The sequence below is a fragment of the Boleophthalmus pectinirostris genome, unplaced genomic scaffold, assembly GCF_026225935.1.
Source record: "Boleophthalmus pectinirostris isolate CB_2022bp ecotype Guang Dong unplaced genomic scaffold, ASM2622593v1 HiC_scaffold_15, whole genome shotgun sequence".
Classification (NCBI taxonomy): Eukaryota; Metazoa; Chordata; class Actinopteri; order Gobiiformes; family Gobiidae; genus Boleophthalmus; species Boleophthalmus pectinirostris.
In genome coordinates this window covers 14683965-14699115 of record NW_026571070.1, presented here as the reverse complement: position 1 = coordinate 14699115, position 15151 = coordinate 14683965, and the positions used below count along the sequence as shown (strand labels likewise).

General features: G+C 35.4%; 2 protein-coding genes across 2 annotated transcripts; one reads left to right on the top strand and one right to left on the bottom strand.

Moving 5' to 3' along the window:
- The first annotated feature begins 7 nt into the window (after positions 1–7).
- Positions 8–8343, top strand: ncf2 (neutrophil cytosolic factor 2). Its single transcript, XM_020930553.2, has 15 exons — positions 8–230; positions 595–677; positions 1803–1911; positions 2863–2997; positions 3159–3266; positions 4279–4338; positions 4913–4956; positions 5748–5889; positions 5972–6037; positions 6166–6217; positions 6285–6331; positions 6426–6574; positions 7564–7675; positions 7781–7889; positions 8033–8343. The coding sequence occupies exons 1-15, from the start codon at positions 57–59 to the stop codon at positions 8122–8124; spliced, it is 1482 nt and encodes a 493-aa protein (XP_020786212.1). The 5' UTR covers positions 8–56; the 3' UTR covers positions 8125–8343.
- Positions 8247–15055, bottom strand: dph2 (diphthamide biosynthesis 2). Its single transcript, XM_020930779.2, has 7 exons — positions 14916–15055; positions 14435–14589; positions 13825–13937; positions 13044–13264; positions 10703–11386; positions 10033–10209; positions 8247–9201 (listed from the first exon to the last, which is right to left on the bottom strand). Exons 2-7 carry the CDS (start codon positions 14582–14584, stop codon positions 9077–9079), a joined length of 1470 nt encoding a protein of 489 aa, XP_020786438.2. The 5' UTR covers positions 14585–14589; positions 14916–15055; the 3' UTR covers positions 8247–9076.
- Between the last annotated feature and the right edge of the window lie 96 nt (positions 15056–15151).

Below are 15151 nucleotides of genomic sequence, written 5' to 3'. Positions count from 1 at the left end.
ACAAGAGTTTCCTGAATCTGGCTAATATTTCATTGTGGTGAAGTGCTACAGACATCATGACCTTTGTGGACACTCTGCGACAATGGGACGAGGCTGTGACATGTGTGGATAAAAAGAACCTCCCAGAAGCCCTCAGGATTTTCTTGGCCATTGAAGAACCAAACTCCAAAATTTATTTCAACATCGGCTGTCTTCACCTTCTCAACAAAGATTTTGACGATGCAGAAAAGGTACCAGATCTTCTGCATTCACTTGCCCTGGTTTGATCTTTGCTTACTCTTGGTTTAGTCCTGAAATAGACTTGGTTTGATCCTATTCCAGCAGCTTTAGTGCTTTAGTCCTGGTCTAGTATAGATTAACTTCCAATTTAGTGTGAATCTGAAAAATGCAGAATTAATTTTGTATTGTCATACTTTTTAAATATTTGTTTGGAAAACATTGTATAAACTTCAACTGGCTGCAGGTGATAAGGATGAGAAAGAAAAAGTACAAAGTGCAAGACCCTGAAAAACAAGAAGTGGTTATTTCTCTATTTCTCTTGTGGAAATACCAATATTTTGAAATAAACATATAAATATATTTTTTTCATCTCAGGCTTTTGACAGCAGCATACGCAAAGATGAACACCTGGCTGTGGCCTTCTTTCAAAGAGGAATCACCTTCTACAAAAAGGAGAGGCAAGATTAACTGTTACATGCTACATAGGTCTCCATAAACAGTTGATAGTCATGGTCAGTTAAATACAATCAATTCAATCACCATGTCCTTAGGCAAGACACTTCGGCCACATTGCCTAGTATGAAAGTGGTGTGTGTGTGTGTGTGTGTGTGTGTGTGTGTGTGTGTGTGTGTGTGTGTGTGTGTGTGTGTGTGTGTGTGTGTGTGTGTGTGTGTGTGTGTGTGTGTGTGTGTGTGTGTGTGTGTGTGTGTGTGTGTGTGTGTGTGAGTGATGGTCGGAGGGACCGATGGCACCGAGTGGCATGGCAGCCGCGCTTCTGTTAGTGTGCCCCAGGGCAGCTGTGGCTACTATAGTAGCTTACCATCACCAGGGTATAGAGTGAATGAAATAATGCTGAATGAATGGTGAATGAATAATGCTGAATAATGCTCTGTAAAGCGTCTTTGGGGACAGAAAATGTCTGTGAAAGCGCTATATAAATAAAGACTTACTTACTTATTTACTTACTTACTATTCACTTAAACAACAATAAGCATGGTCTAAAGATGCAATGTGTAACTTTTTCGCTTGGGGTCCTGGATCCTTAAACTATGAAGATGTTAATACTTTGCTTGACATTTTTTACAGTATGAAATTAAATGTATCCAACGTATCCATTGAATTATGGGTTGTTCAAAAATACTAAATATATATTTTTTTTTACTGAGCGTGGACTCACCTCTCCACAGACCTGACCTGTAACTTGGTCTAGTAACGTCTCCTGTTTGTCTCTTTGAAAATAAAAAAGGTTTCACGAAATACTGTGGAACATTCCAGCCAATGCAATAAAATCTCCATGGATACAACCAGGTGATAGGGCCTCCATGAGCGAAGTTATATAGTGCAACTATAAAATTATATTTGGGGAACATACTCAAAATACAGTTACTTCAAAACAATACAACTGAATATCTATATATGAGATTTGTGGAAACAATTACCCTGTCACATTATTATTACTTTACAGTTTTCTTCCTATTACTAAATTCCAACTAAACCTTTAGAAAACTATCACACCTTAAATTGTTATTCCTTTCATTCATAATCTTCTAATAATTTTAATAATAATATAATAATATTTTAAGGTTGGAGGAGAGTTTAGGCGACTTCACAAACGCCTACAAAGCACTTCGAGGAAACCAACTGATCGACTACAAAGCCCTTGGACTCAGATACAAGCTGTCTGCATGTGAGGTAGGCTATATACAGTATATCTTCAATGATATGATCAATACTACTACTCACACTACTACAGGATACTTTAGACACAAAGGAGGGTTTAATATAGGGGGAAATGTAATATGAATACTGCCGATACTACTGATACACTGATACTACTACAGGATACTTTAGTCACACACATGTTTTAATATAGAGAAAAAAAAAGTACTGCAAATACTATTACTACTGATACTACTACAGGATACTTTAGACACAAGAGGGTTTAATAGGGAAAAAAGAACTACAAATACTATTGCTGTTTGTATTATTACTACTTCTAATACTGGTTCAGTACAACACAGACAAGGTTTGTGAAGTGTCTTGCGAAAGGACACAGTGTCAGAACAGTTTCCCTTGTAAAAAGCTGTACTGGTCTAGTCCTGCTGATACAATGTCATACTGACAATGTGAGACTATTTAAATTATATATTATATATTATAATGATATATTATACTTTTATTAGTCAGGGTGGAGGGAGAGCTGCACATGTTTGAATTTCAACACAATTTCAGGAATTACTGACTCATTTAAAGATCCTTTATTACAAAAAATAAATAAATAAAATCACTCATGTTAAAATTATGTTACCTTATAAAAAAGTTGAATTGTTTAAGACACAAAACCTGCATGTTTAGACTGAGTTCTTCTCTCAAACTAAAAACACTCTGTTCCACCTTATGATGTCATGTGGTGATACAGGAAGTGCTCCACTGTGTTTTTAAACTCCATACACCTTCACTAGCTTCATTTGGATGATTTCAGGTTAATTACTGCTTCATGACATCACAAGGTAGAACAGAGCATTTTCAGCTTTGGAGTTGTAGACTGGCTAATAATACAGAATTACTCAAACATTTTCTTTGGAAATATCTTAAATTATTATGTGAATACAGTGTTATATGATGAATATTTCTGTTATCAAGGTTCTTCACAACATGGCTCTGGTTGAAGCTCATTTGGGAAACTGGACAAATGCCCAAGAAAACTTGCAGAAAGCCCTGGACTATAAGACTGAAAGCAAAATCAACCTTATCAACAAAGCATTTCAGTCTATTCTGGTCAGTCTCCCCTATCCACACACTAACTTCCTTTGTGTACAATTATCCAGGAAATTTCATAAGTAATCCAATTTTGTGGCTCCAATGTGCCCCGACAGGCAGTTCTCATTTCCTATTCATTGTGTAGTGTGTTTAATAATCATGTTTTGTTGAACTTACAGAAACAAAAGCTGTTCAGACTGGTGGAGTTCCCATCCAGTGAGCTTTTCAGGCCAAATAAGAACTATGTGGCAGAACTACAGAAGAAGGACTACCTGGGGAAAGCAAAGGTAATACACTTAAAACATGGAAGATTGTAATATAAACAAAAAGACCAAAATATTGGATCTGAGCCAAGTTATAATGTTCTTTTCCTCATCAAACAAAGCCTGCATATTTAAACTGAGTTCTTCTCTCAAACCAAAAACACTGTTCCACCTTGTGATGTCATGTGGTAATACAGGAACTGCTCCACTGTGTTTTAAAACTCCATACACCTTCACTAGAATTATTTCGATAATTTCAGCCCTCTATTCCAATCTTGACCAAACTAAAGGTAAAAGGGAGCTGTTGAAAACTACTAACTAACTTTATGACATCACAAGGTGGAACAGAGCATTTTGAGCTTTGGAGATGTAGACAGACTACTAGGGATGTAACAATAACCAAAATATCATGATTTCGTATCATCAAAGTTCTCACAGTAATATCGTGGACCATCACAATATATCGAATGACAAGTCTCTTTGCTTAAATTAAGAGTTATGGTGCAACAATAGCTAAAAAAAGACACAGGGAACTACATAGACCATGAACTTTTCTCCATTTCAGTGCAGACTACAAGAATAATAACAGTTCTAAGCACTTTCAAGTCTTAGTTCTTTGGATTAGGTTTTCTCAAGACATTTTAAGAGGAAAAAGCAGCATATTCACAGTTTTGTTATCTCCACAAAATATCGCAATAAATATCGTACCGTGAGATGTATATCGTGAAAATATTATACAGAGAGATTTGGATATTGTTACATTCCTAATCCTGACATTTCCCACCATATCGTGAGCTTTCCCATGATATCGCAATAAATATCGTACTGTGATGTTCATACCGTGACTATATTGTATCGTGAGACTTGGATATCATTATACCCCTACTGACTAAATGTGTGAATGAAACAAAACATAGCTCCAGGGATGTTTTTGATGAGGTAACAACATTATAGCATGGCTTAAAGTTCCCAAAGTGTCAATTTTGCTAAATATAGGACCTTTTAAAACATCTTAATAACTTTTTGTATGTTTTAGGTTGTTGCCTCAGTTGTTCCACAAGATCAGTTTTCAGGATTTGCACCATTACAGCCCCAGGTAAGGACAATTCACTTAGTAGACTGATTAGTATTAATAACAAAAACAGTTGCACCTGGAAGAGTATTGAGAAAGATCTGTATGAAATAATAAGTTAATCCCCATTATAGCTTATATTTTTCTATTATGTTAATGTTGTTACTGAAAACATGGGGAAACAGGGTTAACTTTGTATGATTGTATATGTTAATGTGAAACCAAACAAATCACGGCTGTAAAAAAATTTCATTTGAACAAGTGAACAAAAGGAAGAAAGAAAAACATCTCAAAACTAGATATTTCTTTCATAGTTTTAGAATGGCCTTGATCTATAACAGAACTAGTTTAAGACCATATAGTATTATTAAAGAAAATACCACTTATTTTATGTTGAAAATTACATTGTATAAAAACATGTATTTATTATCATTGTAGAATCAAAATGTGTCTTGATTGTCTCTCCTTTTGTTTAGTATCAAATTGAGCTGGAAATGTATTGTGACAACACGATGGAGAAATGATTGCTTTAAATAGTGGTGCAACAGTGTTTTTTACCTTGTCTTACATGTGCTGTTTTTGCATAACTGACTGACAGGTGCAGGACGGTCCTACGACTCCGAAGGAGCCCGGGGTCTTCAAGTAAATCAACTCATGTTTTTATTATTATTATTATTTGTAATTTCTGTACAACATATAAAGAAAACAATTCTTCTGGTTATCAGTCTGTTTATTTAACCTATCAAATGCTCTCTCTCACTCTCCATCTCTTTCTCTGTCTACCTCTATCTCTCCATCCCTCTCTCTCTTCATTTACCTCTATATTTATCTCTCCATCTTTCTCTCTCTCTATATCTATCTATTGCTGTCTCTCTCTCTCTCTCTCTCTATCTCTCCATTGTCTATTGCTCTCTCTGTCTCTACATCTCTCTATTGCTTTCTACACCTATCTATCTATCTATCTATCTATCTATCTATCTATCTATCTATCTATCTATCTATCTATCTATCTATCTATCTATCTATCTATCTATCTATCTCTCTCTATCTAATCTATCTCTCTATCTGTCTCTACAACTCTATCTATTCTATCTCTCTATCTGTCTCTACAACTCTATCTATTCTATCTCTCATCTCTGTCTCTCTCTCTCTGTCTTTCCATCTGTCTATTGCTCTCTATCTATCGGTTTCTCCATCTCTCTCTCTCTATTGCTCTCTATTTATCTGTCTCTCCATCTCTATATTGCTCTCTATCTATCTCTCTATCTATCTGTCTCTCCATCTCTCTATCGATCTCACTCTCTCTCTTTGTCTCTCCATCTCTCTATTACTCTCTCTTTATCTCTCTTTCTATATCTCTATCGATCTCTTTATCTCTCTCTCTCTTCGTCTCTCCATCTCTCCATCTCTCTCTCTACCTCTGTTCACTGTAGGGCTTTAGAAGGAAAAGCGCACATAGTTTTATTCGAGTTATTTCCTGAGACCAGTGATGAATTGGCCGTCGTGCCTGGAAACATTGTGTTTGTGCTTCAGAAAGGAGCAGACAACTGGGCCACTGTTATTTTCAACGGGAGAGTAAGATCATATCATTCACCTCGAAATCAAATATATTAGTTATTTATGTTTGTTATTCTATTAAAAACTGTGTACATTACAGAAGGGGCTTGTTCCTTACAATTATCTACAGCCCCTGGATATTTCACCCACATCGAAAAGACCTGAGGTAAAACTGTCTATTGTACTATTGTATTGTAAGGTCCAATATTACAACATTATAACATTATAATATGGGCCTAAAAACTTCAGCATGTTTTATTTTGCTAAGTTGTAATGACAAATTTACTATAACAGGGAATAGACAAACCTCCAACACATGATCCACCAACAAGACCAAAAAGAAACGGTTGGTAATTACTTCATTTTCTTAGAGTCTTTTATGTACAATATTAACAATTATGGTCTCTTTACAGGTGATCAAAGTCCTGCTATTGGAAGCAGAGCTGATAAAGACGAAAAGGTATTAAAAATGTTCAATTCAATTCAAATTCTGACTAACAGCAACTAAAAATATTAAATCTAAAATAATGCCGTGAATCTCTGCTCAATCCCAGGATACAGAGTTTGCAGAAAATAGCTGCATCATCAAAATCCACTTCACTTTTACCTTCACGATCTCACTTCCTCTGGGCTCCTCTTATGAAGCACTTATCAACAAAATTAAAATGAAATTAAAACTGGAAACAACATCTTTAACTCTGAGGTAAAAATTAACCACTGACGAAAAGTACTACAACCACTACTACAACTACTATAACTACTACTGCAACTACTACTGTTACAACTATTACAACTACTACTACAACTACTACAACTACTACACTACTACTACTACAACTACTACTACTACTACTACTACTACAACTACTACAACTACTACAACAACTACTACTACAACTACTACAACTACTACTACTACTACAACTATTACAACAACTACTACAACTATTACAACTACTGCTACAACTACTACAACTACTATCACTACTACTGCAACTACTGCAACTAAAACAACTACTACTGCAACTACTACTACTACTACTACAACTACTACAACTAAAAAGCCATATTGTGCTATTTTCTGATCTGTTATACAGTAATGTTGTTTTCTCATCAAAAACCCAGAGTTGAGTTTTGTTTAATTCACATATGTTTAACTCAAATTTAGGCTGAGTTCTTTTCTCAAATGGAAAACACTTTTTTCCACCTTGTGATGCTATGTGGTAAAACAGGAAGTGCTCCACTGTGTTTTTAAACTCCATACACCTTTACTAGAATCATCTGGAGAATTTTAGCTCTGGAACTGGCAATTCCTACTGAACAGCTTCATGGCATCACAAGGTGTAACAGAGCATTTTAACCTTTGGAGATGTAGACAGACTAATAATAAAGGATTACTCAAATGTGTGAAAAAATTAAGCAAAACACCACTCTAGGTATGTTTCTAATGATGTAACAACATTCTGACATGACTGAAAGTTCACGTGAGTCAATTTAGCATAATATAGGACCTTTAAATCCTGGTTCTTTCAGGTCCAAGTACACAAATTACACACTAGTTTGCTGCATACAAGGCTTTAGAGCAAATCTATCCACTATTTGAAAGTAGTCAGGTGGCATAATCTTATATGTATAACTAGTTTCGTATGTTTGCAATATCTTACTTATTATAATTTTTTACTTCTTCTTTAGTTTAACCCCCGGGGCCACAGAAGACAGTGTAATCAATGAAAACACAAACATGAAAAGTGTGTGGAACAAAGCCAAAGATGGGCACCTCACTTTGTGGTGTAAAGTCAATGAGGTGAACCAACTACTCATATATGGGCTATTCATTTCTATATTAAAAAAATTAGTGGGCAAGAATTTTTGTTGTGTATAGTAATGTTTTTATACTTTGTAATTTTAGCCTCCTCACAAATCAGAGATTTCCTTTGTTGCTCTTCACACTTACGAGTCTTCGAGTCCAGAAGATCTCAGTTTTAAAGAAGGAGACAAGATTATTTTACTGTCTAGAAGTAAGTCTTCTATTTTAACTTCTATATTGTAAAATGAATATTAGAAAGATTTGGTAAAGGTCCATTCTGTCTTCTTTTTGAAACTTACAAGTATAAGTATAAATTATTAAAAATGTATATTCACTTTTTTTCTTCTCTTTTAGTTAACCAGGATTGGATCGAAGGCCAGTGTGGTGAAAATACAGGCATATTTCCAGCTGCTTTTGTCAAAGAGCTACCAGTCAATGGGAAGTGACTGAAGGCTTTCAACTGTCTTTCTATGTCTACTATTTCAATGTTTATATTTATATGAAAAATAAATTAATAAATCAATAAAATATGTAATAATAATAAATAATAAATAAAAGGGACCAATCATTTACATTTAGTGCATGTTTTAATCAAAGCGAATACAACTACACATTGATATTTGACAATTTTATATCAATATAATAAATTATACATCTATATTGAACATGTGTGTACATTATTTATTTAGTTCAAGTAGTGATGTTGCCTGGCAGGTCCAGAATGAGATGTCTCCTGTCAATCACGGCCATATGAAATCCATTGGTGACTCACATCTCTGTACAGCAGGGGTGCCCACACTTTTTCAGCATGAGAGCTACTTATAAAATGACCAAGTCAGAATGATCTATCTACTACAAAGCCAAGCAAACTGTTCTGCACTTAAACACTCTCACCCACAGTTTGAGAACCTCTCCTTTAAGAGAACCTCCACTGGCACTTTACAGAAAACTGTGAAAAAAGTGAAGAAAGTGGGTAGGATTTTGAAACTTGCTGTATTCTCTTACTGATTTTGCAGTGGGATTTACCAGCCTTTGCACATTTATTAAACCAAACGCACATCGTGACAAAGATCTGCTCTGTGCTGTAGGTATCCTCTGTGCCTACACTGTAACATAAATTTAGATTAGTTTTTGTTTTGCATTTAATTTTGCTCTTATCAGCGTGCATTATGGAAGGAGCCTGTGTGCACTTTACACAGGGAGGAGAGAGAGCGTGAAAAGGTGAGGAGCGAGATCGAGTGCGAGACAAGTACTATGATACTGCGATCTACCACACTACCTTGGCGATCGACTGGTAGATCGCAATCGACGTACTGGGCACCCCTGCTGTACAGTATGGAAGAAGTGTGTATTCTGGATCTCAGGCAAAGTGATGCTGAAAACGTCAGAGTAAAATGGTTAAGATGTCCCCTCCTCCTCGTAGGCGATAGCGATCCCTCTCCTTCCTTCCACTGCTTTTACCACAGGTGTCTCTCCCAACTTCTTCTCCAAACCCTGCCAGCTGCGCCCAGACAAAAACGATGCTATAAAACAAAAAGGACAAAAGGTTTTAAGTAATTAGGCACATTTGGGTACTAATAAAAGTTACAAAACATACACAGCAGGCAATATTAAAGAAGACCTATTGTACTGTGTTTGCTATACACAGTAGCTATAATCTATGATACCTGTGGGTCATTTTATTATATTTTGCACATTTCTAATATATATTGACCTGAAATGACTTTATAAAAGAAACTGCTGACCTCTGCATTAGAAAACTGCAGTATCCAATGGAAGCTGACTCAGCATCTGTAATGGATAGCTGCACATCACACTAGCAACCAAAATGACCCCAATACGCTGCTGAATCCTACAGATATCACCAATTAAGGAAATTAAACTGAAGAACGAAGCAGAGAATAGTAGGCATATCGCAGTGGCGGTGAAAACAGGGATCAGCAATAAAGTGTCTTGAAAATAAGCCACTAAAGATTGCACAAATTACTCAAAATATAACTTCAGGTGAATGGCAAATGGTGAGAGAAAACAACTATTTTGCATATTAGGTCAAATTTTACTTGATTTTTTTTTTGTTTCTATAGATATTAAAACACATTTTCACTGTTTCTTTTTTAGTCTTTGGAGATTTTCAGTGTGAATATTTTGACTTATCTGAATTATTCCACTTGATAATTGAACCACAGAGTTATAGTAGCTCGATGATGGAAAGAGAAAACACGAGTTAAAGAGACAGTAATTTAAATATATGAACAAAGCTGTCCATAAACCCCTCTTTTGGCAAAAGTGGGGAATGGCTACTTAGGGTTAGGATTCCAGTCAAATTTATAGATATAAATATTATTCTTTCTTACCGGCTGTGTTTGAGTTGGCCACTGTCATGGTCTGATTCCTGAGGACCAAAGAGGAGCTTTCTGAGCCCTGGTCCAGTTCAGGGTCCAAACACTGTCGTCTCAAATCACCAGAAATCAAAGACACATCTGCCTCAGAGAAGTCCTGCAGCTCAGCCAGAGGAACGTGGCTTTGTCCTCCTAAAGATGTTTAAAATTACAGTAGGTTAGATCACAGAAGTAGAAGATTAAGGACAACTGCATAACAAAATGTCACTGAAGCTGTTTTAACACACTCAATTATACTGAAATTTCACACTCAGTTGAGCAGAGCAATGTGTAACTTTTTTTGGTGCAGGGTCAACCACCTGCTTGTGTCCATGAAGATGCTTTGTCTGTAATATATTTGAATTTCCTCAATAATGTATTCATCTATCCATCTATCTATCCACATATTTCACAGTATGGTATTAAATTTATCTATGTCAATGGAGACAACAGGTAACCACACAAAGCCAAGTTGCAAGTCAGATCTGTGGATAAGGAATCCGCTCACAGTAATGTTTTTCATTCTGAACAAACCAACAACATACACTATTTAACTGTAATTCTGTACTGTAAACTGTAAATATAACCTATTTTTTGTGCAGTCCTACATTAAATAAAAACTTGTTATTAGAGATTCAAAACAAACCTGGCAGCAGATGTCTGAAGTCTGTCACATATTCCTCGGACCACTCTCTGTTCGGATTACAGGCTATCTCCATCTCAAAAGGTGTCACTATTGGCTTATAAAACTCACTCGAATCCAGCAAGGAGTTTTCCGGACAAGCAATCAGCACAAAAATGTCTATTTCCAGAAAGTTTGCTAGCTTTGGCACGTTCAGCTTCCCCATTGCAAACATGTAGCATTTTTTTCCTGCTTTGTGGATTGCCTCTTTCAGCTGGGGTATTATAGAAAGGTAATCCGCCACTCCCAATGTCCCAACTAGTATTCCAACTACTGAAGCATCTTTGGCTCTTTCTATTGCGTAATATCTCTTCATCAAAGCTCGGTTTATTTTGACTGATTCTGTCCTTCCTGTGTCCGTGCTGGGGTCAAAGGAGCAAAAAGTCGACCTATTCCAAGTCATCATAAAGTTTGTCAACGTCGTCCCCTCCTGGCCAATGTAGAATATGCTGTAGTCCTTAATGCTTAGTCCACTTTTTAAGGAAAATTGTCTTCCGAATTGATAAACAAACAGGTTGTTTTCTTGATCAGAGGAAGTTTGTGGTTTGCGTTTTACATGAGTGTGGCTGTAGCACGTCTCCCCTTCACAAACCAGCTCAGAAATGGAGAGGTTTGGGTATTCTGTTTGAAGGGCTGTCCGAAGATCACCTGAAATAATTAAACAGTTATTGTAATGTTGAATAGGGGTGTGCAAAAATATTGAAATACTGATATATTGCATCGTTTAATGTGATTATACAGTATCACTATATTGCCAAGAGTATTTTTTTTTATATTTTACTAAATTATTTTGTGACAACCCTACAATTTTCAATTACAATTCACTGTTTTGACAATTAACATAGATTTATTTCATATTAACTTTGCACACGTACAGGTCTAATGACAAACTTGTAGTATCACAGCCATGATTTAGCCTTAAAATAGAAAATAAAAACTCATAATTTTACATTTTTCCCAAATCGTTCAGCCCTAACTAAAAGTCATAACAAACATTCTAATAAAGCTTCCTTTACATTAGATAATTTTAATGTATTTTTTATATTTATATATCTGCTATGGGAGAAATCGTGTCTGTAAAAAATTATTGAAATATGATTGTTGTTAGGTTATCTATTCTACTTCCTTATTTTCTTGTTTAACTTTATAATAAAGTTCCCTTTTTGTAAAGCCTTTTGATGTGACCATTTATTTATTGGGCATTAAATATTCAAATACAGTTGAGTAATAACAATGTATAACACAGAACCAAGTTGTATTTGCTCTTAATGTTAAATTTGAATTTATTCACGGAAAGCCCCAAATACAATACAGTTTCTGTCATTAGCAACAATTAGATTTCTACTCTACATATTGCAGGCTGTAAATATATGGTTGTAAATGCCTATGTCTAAGTGTGGAAAATTGATTAACATATCTATTTTTTCCCCATGCAGTAAAACAGCAATTTATTTATTTAAGAGTCCTTCTTATAATATCATGGAAAGACTGATGGACATGATTTTATATTAACTGCTTTTGATATTGATTTGATAAGTTTATTTCGGATGTTTCCATAAATAATAAATTGCATTATCATACAGTAAATGATAAATTGCATATGCAATAATGAACAGATACATAAAGACTATTATTTTACATTGTTCATCACAACTATAATATCCAAAAATAGAAATAAAAAGAAAAGAAAAAAAATCAATTGTTCCAAAAAGGAGTAGGGAAAAGCAATGCTTATCTACCCCCACCCCCTTTTACAATCCTACTAAAGCAATAATGTGCTTCTGCCAGACTCTTATAGTATGTCACCTTACTCCCACTACAAAAATAAATATAGTGTAGTTTGCATTCAGATAACAATAAAATTAAATTCCTTCTTGAGCATACCTAGCTATAATCACTTCTTTATTATTATTGTTATCATTACATCCTTTCTTACTTTTATGTTATCTTGCCTTCGTCTGACATTGATAATTATTTATATGCAGTAGGGATGTCAAAAGTATCCAAAATCAAACACTAAATTAAAACAGAAATGAACCTTTCCTGAATTGCTTTAAAATCTTGAGCTGTATCAGAACAAGTACAAGAGCACATTTCTCTGGATGACAAGGATATACGAATGCCCACATGCTAATATAATATAAAGTACTATGATTTAATGTTGAAAGTGACATTCGACTGTCTAAATAAGTGTTTTTTATAGTCAACGTGATCAGCATTGAGTATCGAGCCTATTCCTCAGTACTGAAATCAAGTTTGAAATTTAGTTAACTTGACAACACTAAAATGCAGTACTGTTACTTACCAATGGCATGGACATAGTTGACATCGTACAGGAGGATGATGTGAGTTTGTGAGTCGGGGTAGAGCTCTTTAAACGCGGTCACGCACTTCTCCACATCGATGGGACGTTTCTCAAAGACGTACATCAGTGGGAGCCTTTTGGATGGACTGAGACACGAGCTCCCATAGTGCACAATACAGTCTGCAGCTACATGTTCTGCTGCTACCTCATCCACACAGCAGCTGTCAAGATAATGAGACAAATAAATGAGCTCATTAAATTATGCATTTGATTTATATGGCGACTTTTGGACCTTTAAAGGCCTATATTACACTGTTTTATGTTATACTGTTGTTTCATTATCAAAAACACACCTGGAGTTGTGTTTTGTTTCACACAAATGCTGCATATTTAGGCTGATTTCTACTTTCAAACAGAAAATACTCCACCATGTGATGTGTGTCATGTGGTAATAGAGGAAGAGTTTTTTTTTAAACTCCATACACCTTCATTAGAATCATTTGGATGATTTCAGCACAGAAATTGCCAATCTCTGAACTAAAGGTAAAAGGAAGCTGTTAACTTGAAGATTACCACTTCATGACATCACGAGGTGGAGCAGAGCATTTTGAGCTTTGGCGATGTAGACTAATAATGCAGGATCATTCAAACATATGTAAATGACACAAAACACAACTCCAGGTAAGCTTTTGATGAGGTAACAACATTATGACATGGCTTAAAGCTCACATGAATCCAAACTGAGTAATATAGGACCTTTAAAAATCATAAACAAACTTACCTGCCATAGGACGTGTCTCCCAAAATGTACACCTTGGCTTTGGTGTTTTTCTCAATTTCAGCTGCAATAGCAACTGAATCCACTAATAAATTGTCAGGAAACTGGAGAGCGACCTGTGAATGTTTAGAATAATAGATCAGTGTACATTAGAGGTGCATTGAATTCACATCATTCAACGTTACTTGCTTTAAAAACAAAAAACAAAAAAACAAAAACATCAATACCATAACAGCACACTAGCTTGTTTTGAAATATAAATGATCACACATAATAAGCCAGATGCCCTTCCTGAACTGAACTTTAATATTACTGATGTAAAGAAATCAAATCTTGGTAGTGGTATGTTTTATGTCAAATTAATACAATTTTGTTTTTAATGATTATATTACAATAAAAAACCTATAACTTATAACCACACATCAACAATATGCAACGCTTTTATACAATTTAAAACACTGCATTGTTATTACTATAATACACTATTGTGTGACTAGAATGGCAACGAATGAAGGAGACACTTGAAAGCCAGTCTATACAGTAGGCTACATCATTGCACCTGACCATAAGACAGCGACTAAAAGGCGGCCCTATGTTGTAAATTGTACCGTACCTTTTTATAGCTGGACTTGGTAATGAAGTCACAGGTTTCACTGATTTGATAAAACTCTTCTAGTTTGTCTGGAGCAGAGGCGGTGTTCAGAGGGACGTCTATAACGCGCTGGATCACGTCCTCAGAGTTTGTGCTAAAGGGGTCAGCCATGGTCACTGCACAGAACAAAACTGTTACGGTAAACAGACCAAATAAGAGACAACATAAACTTGCGTATAAGACTGGTGATTGATTATAATGGCAATCTTGTCGTTGTTATGCATTAACTGTATATTATTTTAAAAGATCATTAAAACGGTACTGTGAACAAACCTAGTAAAAAGAATAAATTACGTTTCCTGTTGTATCTGTAATGTTTTACAGTTTATATAAAATAAGAAATAATAAGAATTGTAATAATAAGAAAGACAGCAGTAATAGCCTAATGAACTGATATAGCCTGATGATAACATGAGAAATATGTGTACGATGAACAATTTACCTTGGTCCACGTAGTACACAGACAAAATGTCCTTCTATGTTAACATTTCAACCTCGAGAATAGCTCAAAACAGTTAAGGTAAGGGCTAAAATGTGATAAACTTCACTGACAGTAACACACGTGTGGGCAAAAAAACTACAGGAAAAGCGGAAAGGAAAACTTCCGGTTGAAAGTGGATCATGTTCTTTCAAAATAAAGCGCTTCCTCTTTTGGTGGTCTATCGCCATCGTGTGGCA